Source organism: Saccopteryx bilineata, chromosome 4 (assembly GCF_036850765.1).
Source record: "Saccopteryx bilineata isolate mSacBil1 chromosome 4, mSacBil1_pri_phased_curated, whole genome shotgun sequence".
NCBI lineage: Eukaryota > Metazoa > Chordata > Mammalia > Chiroptera > Emballonuridae > Saccopteryx > Saccopteryx bilineata.
Window position 1 is genome coordinate 40,373,103 of NC_089493.1, and position 22,994 is coordinate 40,396,096.

Sequence of the window (22,994 nt, forward strand, 5' to 3'; positions counted from 1 at the left end):
AGACCAAGGATAATTTGTAGAGAGAAATAGGGTAGCAGCAGCATATTCAATGTTCTGTAACCTATCACTAGTGTACTTCATCCAGTTTTTCAGGATGAATCACCAGTAGGAACAATGGTGGGAGCTGCAATGTACTTACCTTTTTATCACCCTGTCACCAGCTTGACCAGTTCTTCCTTTGCCACAGAGAGTGAAGATGAGCCAAAAGTGCTACTGAATTGTGGCATCATGTGTTTCTTGTCATTTATCCTAATGGTGATAAAATAAATATCAGTGTTGGAGGCATTTAAAAAAAAGATTGATTTTGTCTATTATTGTGTGATGGAAAAATAGGTGTATTACTATAGTTTCTGATAAACTTTTTAGTTTTTTCTTCTGCCTATACCTTTTTTTCATTCTTCTTAAATTCCTCTCCTCAGGCTCCGTTACTCTTTTCCTGATTTTTGATACAAGTTAACTTTCCTAACCCCACTTTCTTGGATTTATTACTTTGATTCTCCCACACCCTTGTCTCACATTCATGGTCATGTAGTTTTAATTTTGTAACCAAATTGATTAGGAAAGTAAGTTTTAAAAAAGAAAAAAATAGGTAAATGCACAGAATTTTGCATTGTAGACTATTTTTTAAAATTGATTTCAGCGAGAGAGGAAGGGAGAGAGAGAGATAGGAACATCGAGCTGTTCCTGTATGTGCCCTGATCATGGATTGAACCAGCAACTCCTGAGCTTCTGGATGATGCTCTAAACAATTGAGCTATCTGGCCAGGGAAATACATTTTTTTTTACTTTTTTTTAAGTGAGAGAAGCAGAGATAGATTTCTGCAGGCAACCCAAGTGGGGTCCACCTGGCAGCTCTTGTCTGGGGCGAGTGCTCGAATCAGCCAAGCTATCCTGAGCACCTGAGGCTGATGCTTGGACCAACTGAACTATCTTCAGCACCGAAAGGCCAATGCTCAAACCAACTGAGCCACCGGCTGTGAGAAGGGAAGAGAGAAAAAAGGGGAAGAGAGAGGGGAAGAGAAGCAGATGGTCATTTCTCATGTGTGCCGTGACTGGAGATCAAACCTGAGATGTCCACAAGCCAGGCCACACTCTATCCACTGAGCAACCCCACCAGGGCCAAATTTTTAATATCATAAAAATTTTCTATATTGAGAGGAACTTATGTAGCTATTTAGTCATTTTTACTTAATATAGATTTTGATAGTTATTATCAAATATTATAATTATTTAAATTACTTAATCACCTAATTAAAATTATTCCTTAACTTCAGAAAAACTGAGTTAAATTCTTTTAGTAAATAATTTATAAGACTTATCTATATCCTATTGCTTTAATAGTTTCTATATTTATGCTAAATTGTTTCAAAATAAATTTTTTTAAAGTTTGAAGTATTCTGAAATCCTAGTTGTAGATAAAGTTTTAGTTTAAAATATTTTTGTCATGTTTAAAAAGTCTTTAAATATGATTATGTTTTAAATATGAAGTGTGGTATACTGAGAAGAGCACTGGACTTAATCAGAAAAGGCGTGTTTTAGCTGTGATGCTAGTAAGTAAATCAGTAATATTAGGTAGATCTGTTAAATTATCTAGAACTCAGTTTTTTTGTGTGTGAAATATGGAGTTTTAATTATATAGTATCTAAATACCTCCTCTCACTTTAATATATGTTATTGTCTTAAATTTTTTATTGAATTTATTGGGGTAACATTGGTTAATAAAATTATATAGGTTTCTGGTATACAATTCTATAGTACATATCTATATAGTGTATTGTGTGTTCACCACCAAAAGTCAAGTCTTCTTCCTTCAATATACGTTAATTTCTTACTTCACTATTTAATGTAATTTATTCTTCTCCTTAGAACTTTTGAAAAAGATGAACAACATGTACTTATATTGAATAAATCCTCTCAGAAAAGTCAATTATTTCTTTCAAGCAAATCTCAGAAATTAGTCATACCAATAAATATTCTATCTTCAGAACCAAGACTTATAGGTACAGTATCTATTTACCTTCAAAAACTTAGTTTTCTTTTCAAATACCTAGAAAAAGATATGGAAAGAAGCAATTTTAGTCATCATTTGGTGTAACCAAGAACAAACAATACTAGGGACCTACAGACTCAGAAAAGTACCACTTTGATTTATTTTCTGAGAGCAAACAAGATATGCCTTTTATACTTAACTTTTTTCTTTGAAAGAGAAATCACTCAAATTAAAAAAAGTGTTGTGATCTAGTTGCATGGCTATCAAAGGAGGATGAATAATTATATATTTTTCATTTGAGAAGTTACATTATCAATATATATGATTAAAAGTGGGTAGCAGATTTGTGTTAATGATATTTGTAACTTAGTCTCTGGGATATTTGAATCATGATTCATTTAATAATCTGCAGATTAGATTAACTATATTGTATCAGATTGACTACATTGCTGTTTTTGCCCCCAGTCATTAATATTGCAACTCTGTCTTTGGTTCCCCATTATAAAGATGTAGTTTTTTTTTTTTCTTCTTCTTTTTTTTTTTTTTTTGCATTTTTCCGAAGCTGGAAACGGGGAGGCAGTCAGACAGACTCCCGCATGCGCCCGACCAGGATCCACCCGGCATGCCCACCAAGGGGCGATGCTCTGCCCCTCTGGGGCATCGCTCTGTTGCATCCAGAGCCATTCTAGCACCTGAGGCAGAGGCCACAGAGCCATCCTCAGTGCCCGGGCCATCTTTGCTCCAATGGAGCCTTGGCTGCGGGAGGGGAAGAGAGAGACAGAGAGGAAGGAGAGGGGAAGGGGTGGAGAAGCAGAGGGCGCTTCTCCTGTGTGCCCTGGCCGGGAATCGAACCCGGGACTCCTGCATGCCAGGCCGACGCTCTACCATTGAGCCAACCGGCCAGGGCCAAGATGTAGTTTTGCCAGCTGGTTTTCATTTTACAGTGAAAAACTGAGATTTGTGTAATAATTTTGTAACTCTGTATTATAATTTAAGTATTCATGTGACTTGATTTTTTTTTTTTTTTTTTGCATTTTTCCGAAGCTAGAAATGGGGAGGCAGTCAGACAGACTCCTGCATGCGCCTGACTGGGATCCACCCAGCATGCCCACCAGGGGGCGATGCTCTGCACCTCTGGGGCATCGCTCTGCCATAATCAGAGCCATTCTAGCACCTGAAGCAGAGGCCACAGAGCCATCCTCAGCGCCCGGGCCATCCCCACTCCAATGGAGCCTTGGCTGCGGGAGGGGAAGAGAGAGACAGAGAGGAAGGAGAGGGGGAGGGGTGGAGAAGCAGATGGGCGCTTCTCCTGTGTGACCTGGCCGGGAATCAAACCCGGGACTCCTGCACGCCAGGCCGATGCTCCACCACTGAGCCAACCAGCCAGGGCCATGTGACTTGATTTTTTAAATTATAAGCTTAGGTTAAATGTTGGGTATGGTATTTGATTCTATCCCTGGAATTGATTTGTACAATTTAATATCTTAGATAAAAAAGAAGATAGTTCTGTTAAGCAGTCAAAGCTTGCCAATGTTGACTCCAAACAAAAAGAAAACAATATACAGGTAGGTTGTTTTAAATAGTATAAATTAAGTATTTCCTTGCATTAAATGAGATAATGAATGTATTACATTTAGGACATGCTCTGTGTATGGTGTGTGTGTCTGTCTGTGTTTAAATATATATATATATATATATATATATATATATATATATATATATATATATATATATATATAAATAAAATAAATTGGCCATTAGTACAACATTAGGGCCTAAAACAACTTAGTATGCAGCATGAGCATATACTGTAGCCTTCTCATGTACTCCTAAAAATAGCAGAAAAAATATTTAAACATAGTAAGCCCTACACCCAGTAGACCAAAAACTTTGAGATATTTTGAAGACAGTAAACAGGATTGAATTGAAGAGGGAAACTGTGGTTTAGGACTGGCATAGAAGAATACTGTTGTAGAAGTTTTAGGTCTGAGAGCACTGAATAGGGTAATTTATTGGGTTACTTTAGTGGACATTAGTTTAGTTAACATCTGTTCATCTCATAATCCTGCCTTTGGCCAGGCAACAACGAGATGGCTATCTCCAAGTAGAAACAGTGAATATAGGAGGTTGGGTTAGAGAGAGATGATACTCGGGTGGTTCTTGGTTCCCATGAAAAACAAAGAGCATACAACCCAGAAAGGTAGGAAGACTCATACTGACTGATATCAAAATGTTTATAATGTTTATTTATTTACTTTTGTTATTGAGATAATTCACATATCATAAAATTCACCATTTTTTTAAGTGGGGGGGGGATAGAGAGACAGATTCCCACATGTGTCCTGACCAGGATCCACCTGGCAACCTCCTTCCTCATCTGGGGCTGATGCTCAAACAAACTGAGCTATTCTCAGTACCCGGGTCTGACGCTCAAACCAATCAAGCCACTGGCTGTGATAAGAGGAGAGGGAGGGGGAGAGAAGCATATAGTCGCTTCTCATGTGTGTCCTGACTGGGGATCAAACCTAGGATGTCCACACACCAGGCTATGCTCTATCCACTGAGCCTACGGGCCAGGGCTAAAATCCACCATTTAAAGAGTATGATTATGGTTTTTAGTATATTCACAAGGTAGTGTAACCATCACCACTGTCTAATTCCAAAACATTTTCATCATCCCCGGACACTTTAAAACATCATGAAAATGCAGTGATTATAACTGTGGAATAAGAAAAGACAAACTTATTAGTAGACTACCTCAAAATAAAAAACTTCTCTATGACAAAAGATACTAACAAAGTTAAAAAACAGTGGTAGAATGGGCAGGGGATTGATATCCAGAATGTATAATATGTAAAGAAACACATAATAATTCTTAAAAATTAATAAAAATGGGCCAAAGATAAGGTAGTTTACAGAAAAGGAAAGATAAAGGGTCACTAAACATAACAAGATGATGCTCTCATTAGTACAGGAAAATGCAGATTAAACCAGTGAGATACCTGTTTTCATCTTTCAGTTTTCAGACATGAAAACATTTGCTGGCCCTGGCCTGGTGGCTCAATGGGAAAGCGTCCTCCCAGCAGGCTGAGGTCACAAGTTTAAAATCTTTTTTTTAATTTTTCTTTTATTAATTTTTTAGAGAGGAAAGAGAATGAGAGAGAGAGAAGGGGGAGGGAGGAGCAGGAAGCATCAACTCCCATATGTGCCTTGACCAGGCAAGCCCAGGGTTTTGAACTGGCGACCTCAGCGTTCCAGGTCGACACTTTATCCATTGTGCCACCACAGGTCAGGCCTGAGGTCACAAGTTTGATCCCTGTTAGGGCACGTACAAGAAGCAGTCAATGAGTACACACTAATTGGAACAACTAAGTAAAATGAGTTGACGCTTCTTCTCTCTCAAATCAATGGGAAAATTAAAAGAAAATAATTTGCTGTTAGTGTGGTCAGTGATACTAATGGGAGTATAATTTGGTATGACTACTTTGGAGGACTGATTCACAGTACTAATTAAAAATAAAAATGCACATACTCAGTAGTGTCACTTCTTGGCATTTACTGTAAACAAATATCATACTTAAGATACTTGTACAAATACCTGTACTAGGAGGCATATGCAAACATGTATATACCATGTTTTCCTGAAAATAAGACAATGTCTTATTAATTTTTGCTCCTAAAGATGCGCTAGGTCTATTTTCAGGGGATGTCTTATTTTTCCATGAACAAGAATTCACGTTTATTGTTGGACAAAAATCAACATTTATTAATATTCTGTAGTCATGTCATCACAAACATCAGCATAACCAGCCAAACTCTGAATTCCATCGAGAATTTCTTGTGACTCTATTTCCATGTACAACAATCTACCCTGTTTCCCCAAAGATAAGACAGTGTCTTATATTAATTTTTGCTCCTAAAGACACGCTAGGTCTATTTTCAGGGGAGGCCTTATATTTATATTTGTAAGCTTGAAAAAAATTGCACTAGGTCTTATTTTTGGGAGATGTCTTATTTTCAGGGAAACAGGGTAGTTTAAAGCAGTGGTTTTCCTATGTTCAATTTGAAAGGTTGTAGAGGTTAAGGAGACACAGAAATCAGGTAATCAATGGTAAAAGATTTATTTGATTAGCCATGAGTATGGGATAAAATATTGAAAAGTTTACCTTAAATGTAGAAATACAACCATGCATAGTTACTATCCTTGTCAAAAACATCAATTCCTTTAGGGTTAAATCTTTTTTGTTTCTCAGTATTTCATTTAATGTTTTATATGTAGCGGTTTTAGTTATTATTTGTAGTTGTTATTGATAATGATGGTGACAATGCTCTTGAGAACTCTGAGTATTGATGGCAAGCCAAAAAATTTTGTTTTATATAGCCAATTCTAATGCTTAACTTCTTTTCCTCAGGCATTTAATGACTCTGCTATGAATTACCATTCAGAATGTTCAAATATTACTAGTTCACAGGCTATTAAAAGTTCACAGAATTTTATACAGTTCAGGTAACTTTTAAAAATAACAAAATGCTTTAATTTCTGAAATTTATCAACTCAGCAAATAATATAAAAATTATATTTATTGTATTTTAGATTGTTAACCCCACAGAAACAGGTACCATTCCATCCATGGATTGAAAAAGGAGATTCAGGTATTTGCTTTTTGGGTTTTTCCTAAGAACTGGGAGTAACAAATTATATCAAGTTTTTAGACTACTTTAATAAATTATTTAGATTGTTTGCATTGTTTATTAGCTGACCATGCATGCCTGTTTTTTAAATACATGTTTCTTTAAGTATAAAACAAATACATTTCATTATAGAAAATTTGGGAAACAAAGAAAAACATAAAAGATACAAAAATACCACTACCCAGACTTAACCAAGTCTATACAGGTGTATAGTTTTTACTTTTTTCCTATGTGTGTGTATTTTTGTTTTTACATTTTTCTGGCAAATTTGAAGCGTGCTATGTATATCATTTTGTGTCCTTTTCCTACTTGATATACGAGTGTTGAGGATAATTTTCATGCCATTTAGTAGAATTTATTAGTAATGATTGTGTATATATAATTGTATGGATATGTTACAATTTATTTAATGATTCTCTCATTTTTAATATTTTGTTGTTTCCAGTTTTTTGCTATTAAAATAATGCTACTATATTCTTTTATATAAATCTTCTAACTATCTTACATTATTATCATTGAATAAAATCATAGGAAGGTCACAGGATATATATGTATGAGTTTTTTATCCTAAAAACAACTAGCTGTTCTAACTTTGATACAGCCTTGAAAATACTGATTCTATTTGTGTGTGTATATACATATATGCATACATGTAAGTGTACATATATTTAATATATCATACACACATATACACATATTTTGGTAACCCAGTATTTAATAATAATTATTCTACTCATAGGTTATATAAAAGTTTTATATAAAAGTGTTCACCTGTTCATATCTATAGCATGTGGATTACTGACTTTAATTTTGAAGTTTCAAAAATGGCTCATTCTGGCAGTATAAAAATTCTGTAAATATGCATTGTCAGAATGGTCATATAATATACCATTTCTCCCACTCTCAATATAGGATTCAACCAATATAATATGCATATTTTATGCAGATGGATATTCTTCCTGCTTTCTTTTGGAAAAAATAAATATATCTATCTGCACAGGGGATCCTCTATATACGCCGAGCTGACAAAGTATTAGACAAGAAAGGAATGGCTAATCTCTAGAAACAATACATTGCTAATACACTTATGTGGAGAAATGCACGTATCTGGTGTAGTCCTATTATATCATAGTTACCACTGAGCAGATATTGTGAAGCTGCATATCCAGGAAGGCATTTAGTTATCTTAGAAGTAAAAAAGACAGTGTTCAATAATTTACAAGTATATTATTTGAAGAAGTTAATATGGTTAATATAATAAAAGTAAAATGGCAAAACTAATAGTTGTGACTTAAATACAATAGGCAAAACTATAAAGCTTTCAGATAATAAAATAGAAAACTATTAAAGATAGGAAAGGATTAATATTAAATAAAAATTAAAAAGCCTGGCCTCAGGTGCTAAAAATAGCTCAGTTGTAAGCGTGGCCCCAGACGGTGGTTGCTGGGTGGATCCTGGTCAGGGAGCATGTGGGAGTCTGTCTCACTATCTCCCCTCCTCTCACTTTAAAAAAAATAGAATTAAAAAGCCCAATCATAAAAGAAAGATAGATAAATTTGACTATATTAAGATTCAGAATTTCTGTTTATTAACAGGTACATAAAAAGAATGGAAACTAAGTCACCAATTTGATCCGTGGTCTGGGCACATACACAGCTCAACCAATGAATGCATGAATAAGTGGAACAACGAATTGATGTTTTTCTCTCTCTCAAATTAAAAAAAAAAAATGTTCAGGTTCAATTCCCGGCCAGGGCACACAGGAGAAGCGCCCATTTGCTTCTCCACCCCTCTGCCGCGCCTTCCTCTCTGTCTCTCTCTTCCCCTCCCGCAGCCAAGGCTCCATTGGAGCAAAGATGGCCCGGGCGCTGGGGATGGCTCTGTGGCCTCTGCCTCAGGCGCTGGAGTGGCTCTGGTCGCAACATGGCGATGCCCAGGATGGGCAGAGCATCGCCCCCTGGTGGGCAGAGCATCGCCCCATGGTGGGCGTGCCGGGTGGATCCCGGTCGGGCGCATGCGGGAGTCTGTCTGACTGTCTCTCCCTGTTTCCAGCTTCAGAAAAATGCAAAAAAAAAAAAAAAAATGTTAAAGGCCACTATAAAAAGAATGGAAGGCAAGATAATTTAGAACTATCAAAAGATTAGTTTTGAACAATGGATAAAGAACTTCTACAAACCAAGAAGAGAAAGACAAACAATTCAGTTAGAAATATGTACAAAATACACAAATAGGCATTTCAAATAGAGAAATTTTTGTGGCAGGTAAATCTGAAAAGTTGTTCAGCAAATCAGGAAACAAAAATAAAACCACAATGAGGTATCATTACACATTCACCAAGTTAGCAAAATTATTAGAAATTCTGATAGAATACTAAGTGTTGATGAGAATGTAGGGCAATAGGAACTATCATAACTATTGGTAGGAACTGCCATTTATAAGTGACCATATATTGAGACCACACCTAAATTATAATTGGAGCTAATAATTTTGGTGAAATTTGGTGATTTTCTAGGGTATCTCAGGATGGTCATTTGCCACAACAAAAATTGCTGGTTTGGAAACTAAACTTTGAAAATAGTTTAACACCTGATAAAATGGAAAATACACAGATCCTATACCTTGTAATTTCATTCTTAGGTATATACCTGGAGAAATACAAGTACATACATGCAAGTATATATGTTAAAGAGTGTTTGTAATATCATTTTTTGTAATAGCCTCAAAGCAGAAACACCTCAAATGCCCATTTGCAGGTAAACAGATATATTGTGTTGTGTTTGGACAATGGAAAATTTTACATCACTAAAAGTAAGCAAACTATGTCTGTGTAACAATACAGATGAATCTCACAAGCATATACTAAACAAAAAAGGCAAGATAAAAAGTATATATATTATTATTGTTATCATGTAACTCTTTAAAACAGGAAAAGTAAACTATATTGCTTAAATGATATAATTATATACATATAAAACAAATCAAGGAAATGATTATTACAGAAGTCAGGAAAGTGGTTACATCCAAAGAGGAGGATTTGAGGAAAGTAAGTCCTATAGGAGTACTTATAATTCTGTTTCTTATCTGGGTGATGGGTACATGTGTTCTCTTTATAATTTTGTCTATTAAACTGTTCATCTAGGTCTTATTCTTTTATCTTTATGGGTTGGGTTGTATTATATGAAATTGACATTTTTGTGGGTCAAAAACAGTTAAATATTGGCTATTTCATATGGTCTGACTAACATGTTTTATTTATAATTAAATTGTAAAGAGAAAAAAATAGTTTGTCCTTATATAACAAACAGATGCTGAGTGTGGAGATAAAGGAACAGTAAGAGAATTGAAAGAATCAAAATGTGCTTCACAAGTAAGTCAAATGTTTGGTTTCTCAGTTTCTCAGCAAAACATTATAATTTTAAATATTTTGATTTAGTATAATGAAGATTAATTTAGTAATCAAGTTGTGTTATGGAATCTATTTCTTACAGGAGTTTTAGATTAAAAACTTAAGCTACAAAAAGTTTACATGAAAATACACAGTCCCTGACCAGTTGGCTCAGTGGATAGAGTGTCAGCCCAGCATGTGGATGTCCCGGGTTTGATTTTCAGTCAGGGCACACAGGAGAAATACCCATCTGCTTCTCCACCCCTCCCCCTCTCGCCTCTCTCTCTCTCTCTCTCTCTTCCTCTCTTCCCCTCCTGTAGCCATGGCTCAATTGGAGCAGGTTGGCCCCAGATGCTGAGGATGACTCCAGTGCATCTGCCTTGGGCTCTAAGAATAGCTCAGTTGTAAGCATGGTCCCAGATGGGCAGAGTATCACCCCATAAGGAGCTTGCCACGTGTATTCCTCTCAGGGCAAATGTGGGAATCTGTCTGTCTGCCTCCTCTCCTCTCACTGGATAAAAAAGTAAAAAGAAAAGGAAAAATATACAGAAAGAGTTGTAATTAATAATTAACTACATATATTGACACCACAACTAAATCATAACTGAAGAAAACAATTTTGTTTGTTAAGATTGAATGATTTACCAAGGCAATTTAAGATCAGTGGTTACTGCAGAAATATCTTCAGATTATTTTTTAATGTGGACAGTGTATACTAACTTCACCATCCTAGAATTTAAAACAAGAGAAATAAATTGGTAGTTAACAAAATAGTTATGGGAAAGTAAGTATGTTGCAATAACGGTATGGTGCCATTTGGGGTACTGGAAATATTGTGAAGAACACTATGTAAAGTATGTGATTGTCTAACCACTAAGCTGTAAACCAGAAGCCAATACATAATTAAAAAATAAGAAAAGCATATACCCCCCCAAGAAACAACATAGTAGTATTTTGCTGTAAAGAAATATAGGTAAAAAGCACATTTGAATTTTTTTGATGGGATAACCCAAATTATTTCTGTAATGGGATTTGGTATAACAAAGGTATTTTAGAAATCACATTGCTAACATACAAAATAATGTAAATGAAAACTAGTCCTTCAAGTTCTTAGTCTTGGCCAAGAAAGCAGTATGATGAATTTATAAGGAAAAAAAAAGAATGCAAATAATATAACCAATGAGAGCAAGATTGCTTAGAAATAAATTGCTTCTCCCTTTCAAGGAGGTATCATGCAATTTGTGACCCAGAGTATGATATGGAAATTTTAAAAGAAAAATCATTCCTAACCATTTTTTTTCTGGTTATCATTTACTTTCTCAGGTAGGAGTAGGAGAGGTGGAACTGGTAAGAAAAGAAAAATTGGAAAATTAAAAGCTTTTTCTGAGTTTTGGACAGCTATCTTTTGGTGTCACTTTCACCAAGTATTCATAATTTACTTATTTAGCCTAAGAAATAATATCACATATTAACATGATATTTTCCACCTCACACATTTTTAAATATGTAAGTTTATTAATGCAATAACATTCATTTTTATAGTGTTTGTTATTTTGACTTTGCAGGTTACATATGGAGAACATTTTGGGAAGGCAGTAGATAATGATGAAGTAAAAGAAAGGGTTGAGAATCTTTCACGAACTCCTGAAATGCCTTCATTTTTAAGAATTTCGGAAGCTGCAAAAACACCTGACTCTTTGGAGAAATCACTGTTCCTTAAAACCCCCCCCTCGTTAGAAAGGTAAGAATATAATTAAAGAACCTACATACTGAGTTACATAAATAATTGATAAGAGTAATAAAATCCGTAGTACCTTTAAAAAGTTTTTATTATGGAATATCCTATATATACAAGAGATAAACACTAGTATACACTAGTATAATAAACCCATGTACCTATCACCCTGTTTGAACAATTAATCAATTATAACATTCTGCCATTCTTGTTTTATATCCTCTTCCCCATTTTCCTTGCCACATCAAGCATATATCCTGAGTACTTATCTGGTAGAATAGTTTATATATTTAAGATTTTCCAAAGAATAAGAAAGCCTATGGAAAAATTTTAAATGCTAAGCTAAAAAGCTACTATCCCATGTGATAGATTGTGAACGTCACTGAATAATGTTCCAGCACTCATTTTTCCTTACATTGTAGTGTCTAAAGCAAGAATTGCTTTTCTGTTAAAACTTCAATAGACACAAATATCTCTAAAATGGTTAATTTTGGAAACCACAGATTTGTAATTTGCAGCCAAGAAAGTAATGCTCCATTTTGACCTTTTTGTTCAGTTCACATCCTTCCTTAACTGAACCCTGAGATTTCTCTAAAACATATGGAAACAGATTTCACTTAATCAGGAATCTCTCACCCATGTTCTATTGCTTTTAATTGCTAATTAGAGTTTTATATATATGAATATAATGCTGTCGACTCAACCATAGCATGTTCAGGCCCTGGCCGGTTTGCTTAGTGGTAGAGTGTCAGCCTAGCGTGTGGATATCCCAGGTTTGATTCCCAGTCAGGGCAAACAGGAGATGGCACCCATCAGCTTCTCCACCCCTCCCCGTCTTCCCTCTCTCCATCTCCCTCTCCTTCTCCCCCTTCCCCTGCAGTCATGGCTTGACTGGAGAGAGTTGGCCCAAGGTGCTGAGGATGGGTCTATGGCCTTCGCCTCAGGTGCTAAGAAGAGTTCTGTTGCTGAGTAATGGAGCAATGCCTTAGATGGGCAGAGCATCATCCCCTAGTGGGCTTGCCAGATGGATCCTGTTCAGGGCACATGCAAGAGTCTGTCTCTGCCTCCTCTCCTCTCACTGAATATTAAAACAAAAAACAAAACAAAACCATAGCATGTTCAAAATGTTGAATGCATAATCAACCCAGGAAGGCTGAAAGGATATGGCAATATATGCTAAAACCTCTTTTTATGATGAGAAAACTAGTGACTCATTAATGGTTATGGAGGTAGTTATAGAAGTTATCTTGAGATTTCTATCATACTTAATAAACAATAGCACTATAAGAATTTGTAAATATTTCTCATTTAAGATTCACAACTTCATGAGATTTAAGTACATTATTCTTTTCAATGAAAAAACAATTACAAATGGTACAACTCATTAGTGTTAGAGTTGAGATTCATACCCAGTTTTGCCTCCAGAATCCATGCTTTTAACCACTGTGTTATGTATTGTCTTGTCTAATTATTTTTCCCAAATCATTTTATATTTAACTTCCATATGCAACAATCTGTAATGACTGGCTTCTTCTCAAGACTTAAACAAGACCTAGACCCTGGCCGGTTGGCTCAGTGGTAGAGTGTTGGCCTGGAGTGTGGATGTTCCGGATTCGATTCCTGGTCAGGGGACACAGGAGAAGTTTCTCCCTCTTTCCCCTCAGCCTTCTCTCTCTATCTATCTCTCTCTTCTCTTCCCACAGACATGGCTCTGTTGAAGCAAGCTGGCTCTGGGCACTGAGGATGGCTCCATGGCCTCATCTCAGGTGCTAAAGTAGCTCAGTTGCCGAGCAACAGAACAGAGACTCCAGATGGTCAGAGCATTGCCCATAGGGTGCTTCCCAGGTGGATCCCAGTCAGGGCACATGCAGGAGTCTGTCTCTCTGCCTCCTGGCTTCTCACTTAAGAAAAAAAAAAAAAAAGACTAAACAAAACCTATAGAATCAGGATTAAGAGTCTGGACTTTAAATTTGTATTGCTGCATTCAAATCCTAGCTCTGGCACTTACATCCTGTTTAACCTTTCTGTGCATAAAAATCCTCATCTGGCCTGACTGGTGGTGCACAGTGGATAGAGCGTCGACCTGGGATGCTGAGGTCCCACTTTCAAAACCCCAAGGTTGCTGGCTTGAGCATAGGCTCATCTGGCTTGAGCACAGGCTTACTAGTTTGAGTATGGGGTCCCATAGTTGTTGGCTTGAGCCCAGGGTCACTGGCTTGAGCAAGTGTTCACTGGCTTGGTTGGAGCCTCCTGGTCAAGGCACATGTGAGAAGCAATAAATGAACAACTAAGTGCCACAACTACGAGTTGAAGCCTCTCATCTCTCTGCCTTTTCTGCCCCTCCTCTCTCTTGCTTAAAAAAAAAAAAAAAATCCTCTTCTGAAACAAGTAAATCAGAAAAAGCTAAGAACTATATGATTTCACACATAGGTGGATATAGAACTGAGACTTATGGATATAGGTAAATGTGAAAGTGGTTACCAGGGGGAAGAGAACATAGGGGGAGGGAGGAGGAAGGACCTAAAGAGGGACAAATAGAAGGTGATGGAAAATACTGATCAGTGTCACCCTGTTAAAGTCAATTGTCTAAATAAAATTAAAAAGAAAATACCTAGTCTAGAACCTAACAGTATATTCTCAGTAGGACTTAATTATTACCATTTCATAATCATTGTTCTACTTTATTTAATATTATTTTCCACCTAAAATGATCTTTTTTCATAGGTTTGTCACTTTAATAGCTACTTCCTCTCTTTCACTACTGTGTCATTTCTTACTTCTGTGCCAGCAATTTGCAACTGGTGTCCCCAAGAATTTTTAAACCATGCAGTAACTGACCATTTAGTCAGGGGCACTGACCTCTTTTCCCTTAGATTGTCAAAGAAAAAAAAATGACAGTAGCCAACTGGTGTGAATGAATCAGTTATACCATTGTTTTTGGTCAGATCAGCAAAAGATAATAGAATTTTTGGTATGCTGCAGAATTTTAGTAATTTATGTGTGCTACGAAATGAAAAGGTTGAAGAATCACTGCTCTATGCCATTTCTTGTGGTGCTTGCCAGTTTTCAACATTTAATAATACATTTTTAACATTTTGGTGGTTTTTATTTCTCTGTAATAGAAATAGAGTGCCTGAAGATCAAACTGAAAAGGAATCTCCTGGGGGTTCTTTTCTTATGAGTTATACTTCTAGATCACCTGGATTGAATTTATTTGATTCTTCTCTATTTGATTCAGAAGTTTCGTCAGACCAGGTAATATGAGAAACGAGTTTTATTTCTAAAAAATTGTACACTTTAACTTCAGGTAATTTTAATGCTTTAGTACCAGACTATCCTGGGGCAGAAGCATTTTTTTAAAAAGATTCTGAGTATTGACAATATAGCAAAGTTCACCTATTATCTTTTTTTTTTCTTCATTTCTCACCTATTATCTTTTTGTTTTGTTTTGTTTTGTTTTGTTTGTTTTTTAAGTGAGAGTAGGGGAGATACAGAGACAGACTCCCGCATGCACCCTATTCAGGATCCACCTGGCAGCCCCTTTCTGGAGCTGATGCTCTGCCTATCTGGGGCTGCTTACAACAGAGCTATTTTTATCACCTGAGGCAGAGGCTCCATAGAGCCATCCTCAGTGCTTGGGGCCGACATGCTCAAATCAATTGAGCCATGGCTGCAGGAGGAGAAGAGAGAGAGAAGGTACAGGGGGTGAAGAAGAGAAGCAGATGGCCACCTCTCCTGTATGCCCTAACCAGGAATCGAACCCAGGACTTCTACCTGCCAGGGTGATTCTCTACTGCTGAACCAACTGACCAAGGCCATCCATTATCTTTTTGTTTTCAACTTTAGGTGCCCCAAATTGACATCTGTTTATAGAAATGAATCTCAGGGTAGAAATGATGTGAATTGCAGTTAAAGGTAGTTTAAAAATTAATTTGGCTTTATAATTTATATATTTAACTTCTAAACAAATTTTCCATATTATCAGTGTAAAGACTCCAGGTTATTAGTTGTTCTTTTTATCTACATGTGTATATACAGCAACATTATCATTGCTTTATTTTAAAAGACTTAAAGAATTTCCATCTAATAGTGATTCTCCTGTTCAGTGTTTCAGTGATAGAAATCTCTGTATTTAGCAATTGAAACTGAAAATTAAGAATATTTTATTTCTTTTTTTCCAAGTGAAAGGAGGAAAGATAGGGAGACAGACTCCCGCATGTGCCCGACCAGGATCCACCTGGCAACCCCTGCCTGGGGCCAATGCTCGGCCCATCTGGGGTCCTGCTCGCAACTGAGCTATTTTTAGTACCTGAGGCAGAGGCTCCATAGAACCATCCTCAGCACGCAGGCTGATGTGTTTGAACCAAGGCTATGGGAGGGGAAGAGAGAGAGAAAGAGAGAGGAGCTGAGGAAGGGGTGGAAAAGCAGATGTTGCTTCTCCTGTGTGCTCTGACCAGGAATCAAACCTGGGACTTCCACACACTGGGCTTACTTTCTACCGCTGAGCCAACAAGCCAGAGCCAGAATACTTTATTTGATTAGTAGAAACAGCGTAATGGTTAAGACTAGACTCTGAAGCTAGACTACTTGGGTGTATACTGGATGTACAATTTTGGGTATGTAACTCTGTTTTTATCTATAAAATGAAAATAATAATTGTTATCACAGGGTTGGTGAATATTAAATGGCTTTATGTATATAAAACACATAGAAAACTTCTAACTACTTAGTAATGCTATAAGTAGCAATGTAATGTAATATAGGTATTGCTATCGCTTATTTAAGTTAGTCACAACCAATTATATATGGATTAGAATATTTTATTCCTACCACATTATATTAAATTTTTGAAATTGCATAACCTGTGGTGGCTCAGTGGATAAAGCGTCGACCTGGTATGCTGAGGTCACTGGTTCAAAACCCTGGGCTTGCCTGGTCAAGGCACATATGGGAGTTGATGCTTCCTGCTCCTTCCCCTTCTCTCTCTTTCTGTCTGTCTGTCTCTCTCTCTCTCTCTCTCTCTCTTTCTCTCTCCTCTCTAAAATGAATAAACAAAGTCTAAAATAAATGTTGAAATTATAAATCTATTGATTATTGATACAGTATTATACATTTCCTAGTATTTTATGTCTTCAACTTTTATCTCAATTTTTACCTAAATGCTTTCAAAAACAGACAATTCCTGGAAGGTGTGTACTGGCCATGAGAAGATAGACTACAGCTAGTTAGTTCTCATTACGATGGCAACATAAATGCAAATACATGGATGTAACCTAAGCAGGAAATATATACATTTGGATAAAGAAAAAATATTGACAAATAATTAAATATTTCAAAAGATATGAAATACCTATATAGGAATAAAATATTATAAATACATAATTTTTCCCAGAATAACTTATAACTGTAAATAAATTCTAATTGAAGTCCTGGGAAGCTGACTTTTAATTTTTTGTTTTGATTTTGTAGTGGTGAAGTTGGGGAACAAGATTGGCAAATAATTACTAAGTTTCCTGGTCAAGAGTAATAAAAAATGGTCAAAAAATAAGATTGGCAATAAATTAAAATAGAATTTTCAGAAAACATTTGACCCAAAAGAAAGAGAAGAACAGCATAACAAGATATATAGGGAACAAACAGAAAATAAGTAGTAGTAAAATGTTTGACGAAAATATGAAATTTTAAAATAATTACATTCAATATAAATGGGCACATACCCATTAAAAGGCAGAAATTGTAAAGAGTGGATAAAAATCATGACCCAACTAAAAGGTATCTACAAGATAATACTTTAAATATAAAGACAAAGACAGATCGAAAGTAAATGGATGGAAAAAGATACATTATGAAAACTATAAGCATAAGTGGTCACAATCGCTTATACTATTATCAATATTTTAGGTAGTCTTCAAGACAATATTGACAGGGGAAGAGGGGCATTTTGTAGTCCTCAAGACAAAGATATTGACAGAGATAAAGAAGCATTTTGTAAGGATAACAGGGTCAATTCTTAAGGAAGATATAACAGTGATGAATGTGTATATGCTCAAAAGACAGAACAAAAACTGAAGAATTAAGGGAGAAATAGATAAAAACACAAACTTAGTTGGAGATTTTTTAACACCCTTTTTAGCAATTTATAGAATTAGACAACAGTCGATAAATATATTTGATAAAATCTAAATAATACCACTGACCCCTTTGACTGCATATATATTATTTTTACATGGAAATGGTACATCAAAACATCATAATCTGGGACATTAAATAAGTCTTAATAAATTTAAAAGGACTGAAATCATACAGAGTATATGCTCATGCCACAATAAAATTTAATTAGAAATTAATACCAAGAAATTAGGAAAATTCTAAATATTAAGGTTTGGGATCAAAGAAGAAATCATGAGAGAATTTAGAAAAAATTTGAAATAAATGACTATAAATATTCAATGTATCAAAAATGGTGGGATGCTGCTAAAACCAGAGCAAAATGATAACTTTAAATGATTAATAATTTAAATAATTAATAGAAAAGAAGAGAGGCCTAAAATTAGTGACCTAAGGTTCCACCTTGAAAAGCTAGAAAAAAAATAAAAAATAAACCCAAAGTAAGTAAAATGAAATAATAAGAAAATCAATGAAATAGAAAACAGAGAAAATTAGCAAAGCCAAAGTTGGCTCTTTGAAATTTTTTTTTGTGTGTGTGTGTGACAGAGAGGGACAGATAGGAACAGACAGACAGGAAGGGAGAGAGATGAGAAGCATCAATACTTCGTTGCAGCACCTTAGTTGTTCATTGACTGCTTTCTTTTTTTTTTATTTATTCATTTTTTTTTTTAGAGAGGAGAGACAGAGAGACAGAGAGGGAGAGAGAGAAGGGGGAGGAGCTGGAAGCATCAACTCCCATATGTGCCTTGACCAGGCAAGCCCAGGGTTTCGAACCGGCGACCTCAGTGTTTCCGGGTCGACGCTTTATCCCCTGCGCCACCACAGGTCAGGCTGACTGCTTTCTTATATGTGTCTTGACCCAGGGTCTACAGCAGAGTGAGTGACCCCTTGCTCAAGCCAGCCACCTTGGGCTAAAGCCCCCAACTTTGAGCTTCAAGCTAGCAACCTTGGGCTCAAGCCAGCAACCATGGGGTCATGTCTATGATCCCATGTTTAAGTCTACAATCAAGCTGGTGAGCCTTGCTCAAGCCAGATGAGCCTACTCTCAAGTTGGCAACCTCGGAGTTTCAAATCTGGGTCGTCTGTGTCCCAGTCCAACATTCTATCCACTGCTCTACTGCCTCGTCAGGCGGCTCTTTGAAAAATTTTAACAAAAGTTATCAACTCCTTACTAGACTGAGAAAAAGATAAAATTACCTTAGGAATGAAAGAGCAAATAACATTACAGATCTTCTTGACATTAATAATAAGAGAAAAACATGTAATTTCACATTCTACATAATAAAACATCTCATAAATCTAGAACAATCAAAATTGTATGATAATGGTACAAGGATTGATAGATTGATGAATAGTATGAGCTAGATAATCTTTAAACAAACAAATTTAGAATGTGATAAATATGGGATCACAAAACAGTAGGGATAAATTGGACACTTATCTTACACTGTACAACAATAGAAGTTATAGATGCATTAAATAAACTTTTTACCCATAATATATTTCAGAGGAAATATAGGTGAATATTTACCAGATCTTAAGAGGAGGAAAGATTTCCTAAGCACAAAAACAATGGAAGAAGAACCAAAAGAAAATTTTAAATGTTTGGGTTTGGTTATATACAAATTTTATATGTTAAAAAATTTAAAGGCAAAATGATCATGTAAATATTTCCAATAATATGATGAGGAATTAACATGTTTAATATATAAAGAGCTTATATGTACAAATGAGATAAATTGCTGGCCCAACAGATATATGTACAAAGTCCATATAGTGAAAAATTCACTGAAAAAGAAATTCAAATGATTTATAAAATCTCTGGGAAAAACAGCTTTTCTTATTAATTGTCAAGAAATGTAAATATGTGCATAATAGTATTCAGGTGTGCTTTATATTTGAAAAAGAAATAGAAACAATGTAAATATTCAAAACAAAAGAATAATTGAATCTGTATAGTATGTCAATATGGAGCAATATTAAAATGTCATAAAAAGAATCAGGTTTTGGAAGAATAATTACATTAAAAATGCTCATAATGCAATATTAAGATAAAAAAGAACAGAAGGCCCAACCTGTGGTGGCGCAGTGGATGAAACATTAACCTGGAACACTGAGGTCACTGGTTTGAAACCCCAGGCTTGCCTGGTCAGGGTACATATGGGAGTTGATGCTTCCTGCTCCTCCCCTCTCTTCTCTCTGTCTCTCTCAAATGAATAAATAAAGTCTTAAAAAAGTAAAATTTAAAGAAACCGAGAAAACTAGGTTACCATCATTTTATCTTTTAAAATGAAAAACTTGATCTGAAGTGACATGAAGCTGTCATACTTTCTATTATTTTTACAGGCAGGAAAACAATACCAAGAACCGAATTTGTAAAAAAAAGCCTTCAGAATAAGGCAAAAGTTGATTAGAATTTTAGATTACATTAATATTCCAAAATAGGAACTTTCTTAGTAAATATATATGATGCCTACTAATAAAAGGTCTACCGGAAAGTTCTGTCCGTTTTTGGAATAAAACAAAATACAAATTCTTCTGACTTAATTCATGTGGCACCCATCTTGAATATTTCCACACCAATCCTATCTTCCGAATATGATCTGAAATGGTTTGCTGAGCTGAATTAAGCCTTTCTGAGATCTCTGATGTTGTCAGAAAAGGATCTTGCTCCAACATGGTCTTAACAACATCGTCATCGATCAAAGATGGTTGCCCAGAACATGGCTTATCAGAAAGGTTGAAATCACCTGTTTCAAATTTTTCGAACCATTTTCTGCATGTCCTATCAGAAACTGTACCTTCACCAAACACTTTCAATAAATTTCTACATGCTTCTGTAGCATTTCTTCCTTGTTGAAATTTGTAAAAATTACAGTGGTGTAAATGAACTTTATCAGTAGCCATGGGTACACTATCGCTTCACACATAAGACTAATGTGAATCAACTTTGTTTTAGTTAATTTGCTACGTCAGTATGTATACATTAAGTGATAAAAATAGAGAGGCACACATGCACCAAATAAACGTGCTTACGTGTTGAAACTTGTTGTGATAGAAACAGACAGAACTTTCCAGTAGACCTTATATTTTATCTATTGCCAGAATCAAATCAATAAACTTTATTGTAATATAAGTAAAGGATAGGTTTTGAAGATAGATTTGTTCAGTAGTATGCTATATAGAATGTTGCCATTTTGTCTACTCTGATTTTGCTTGTAAGAAAAACCAGGTTTTAGATTGCTATATATAATGTCCTACTGATTTCATGAGTAATATTTAATGGAAATTATTTTCCAGTTTAATGAACACTATTCTGCAGGAAACTTAAATCCTCTCTCATCACAACAAGAAGTTGGTAAGTGATTTGTAGTTTGTATCCATACTTGACTTTTCTGGCTTTGGTATCAAGGTAATGTTGATCTTATAAAACAAGTTTGGGAGTGTTCCCTCTTTAAATTTTCAGAATAGTTTAGAAGGATTGGAGTTAATTCATCTTTAAATGTTTGGTAAAATTCACCACTGAAGCCATCTGACTTTATTTTCTGATTGTGTTTAATAATATCTCTTTATATCTAAGATATCTTTTGACTTTAAAAACTCAGTATATTTGATAAGTGAAATAAATCAGACAGGGAAAGACAAATATCATGATTTCACCTACATATGAAATCTAAAAAAGAACAGAATAAAGGAACAAACAGACAGAAACTCATAGATACAGAGAACAAACTGATGGTTGCCAAATGGGGAGGGTTTGGGGGAATAAGGAAAAAGGTGAAGGGATTATGAAGTATAAATCAGCAGTTACAAAATAGTCATGGGATATAAAGTATAGCTTAGGGAATATAGTCAGTAATCTTATAATAATTATATGTGGGATCAGGTGGGTTCAAAATTTATTGGGGTGATCACTTCCTAAGTTATATAAATGTCTAGCCACTATGCTGAACATCTGAAATTAATATAATATTGAGTGGCAACTGTAATTAAAAAAAATTTTATTGATTGATTTTTAGAGAGACAAGGTGGAGAAGGGGAAGCATTCATTTATTGTTCCACTTAGTTGTGCAATCATTGGTTGCTTCTCATCTTTGCCCTGACCAGGATTGAATCCAAAACCTTGGCATTCTGGGTTGATGTTCTAATCCGCTGAGTAAGCCAGCCAGGGCTATAATTGAAAAAGTTTTTAAAATTAAACAAAACTAACAAAAACACCTCAGCATGTCAGATTTGTTCTTTTTCTTTTCTTTTTCCTTTTTTTTTTTAAGTGAAAGTTAGGGAGGCAGAGAGACACCCGCATGTGCCCTGACTGGGATCCACTTGGCAGACCCCTTACCAGGTGATGCTCTGCCCATCTGGGGCCACTGCTCTGTTGCTCGGCAACAAAGCTATTTTAGCTCCTGAGGGGAGGCCAGGGTGCCATTGTCAGTGCCCAAGGCCAACTTGCTCGAACCATTGGAGTCATCGCTGAGAGAGAAGAAGAGAGAAAAAGAGAGAAGGGGGAGGGGAAGGGATGGAGAAGCAGATGGTTACTTCTCTTGTGTGCCCTTATGGGAATCGAACCTGGGACATCCACATGCTGGGCCAACTCTACTGCTGAGCCAATCAGCCAGGGCCTGATGTACCATTCTTCTAGTTGCCAAGACTCAGAACATCATAACATTTGTTTGTATCTGTGACTACATTCAACTAGTCACCAAGTTTTATCAGGCCTCTCTGAAATATTTATTTCCCTTTTCTATTTTTATTGAAATTATATTTCAAATTCTTATTACCATTCACTTGGGCTATTGCAGTAACATCAGAATTAGTCTTTTCATCCTTTCACCTTACCCATAGATCACAGTTCAATTTATCTTACTGATGTATAGTTTTGATCATCTTAGATCCTGGTTAATACATTTAGTGGCTCCCTTGCTCCTTCTTTTCTAACCTACCTCCAACATACCATTTAAGTCTTTTTTCTTATAAGAGTAATCTATGCTTTGGCCAGACTGACTGAAAAACTCATTGCTAATGAA

At 35.7% G+C, this 22,994-nt stretch overlaps 1 protein-coding gene across 3 annotated transcripts in view; it reads left to right on the forward strand.

Moving 5' to 3' along the window:
* C4H14orf39 (chromosome 4 C14orf39 homolog) overlaps positions 1 to 22,994 on the forward strand; it is a 204,561-nt gene that overhangs the window by 178,651 nt on the left and 2,916 nt on the right. For all 3 annotated transcript variants that reach the window (XM_066276580.1, XM_066276581.1, XM_066276582.1), the window contains 8 exons: positions 1,867 to 2,000; positions 3,479 to 3,555; positions 6,403 to 6,497; positions 6,585 to 6,643; positions 9,988 to 10,049; positions 11,633 to 11,808; positions 14,925 to 15,057; positions 21,271 to 21,328. In XM_066276580.1, the coding sequence (XP_066132677.1) occupies positions 1,867 to 2,000; positions 3,479 to 3,555; positions 6,403 to 6,497; positions 6,585 to 6,643; positions 9,988 to 10,049; positions 11,633 to 11,808; positions 14,925 to 15,057; positions 21,271 to 21,328 (794 nt within the window). The remainder of the gene's footprint in view (positions 1 to 1,866; positions 2,001 to 3,478; positions 3,556 to 6,402; positions 6,498 to 6,584; positions 6,644 to 9,987; positions 10,050 to 11,632; positions 11,809 to 14,924; positions 15,058 to 21,270; positions 21,329 to 22,994) is intronic.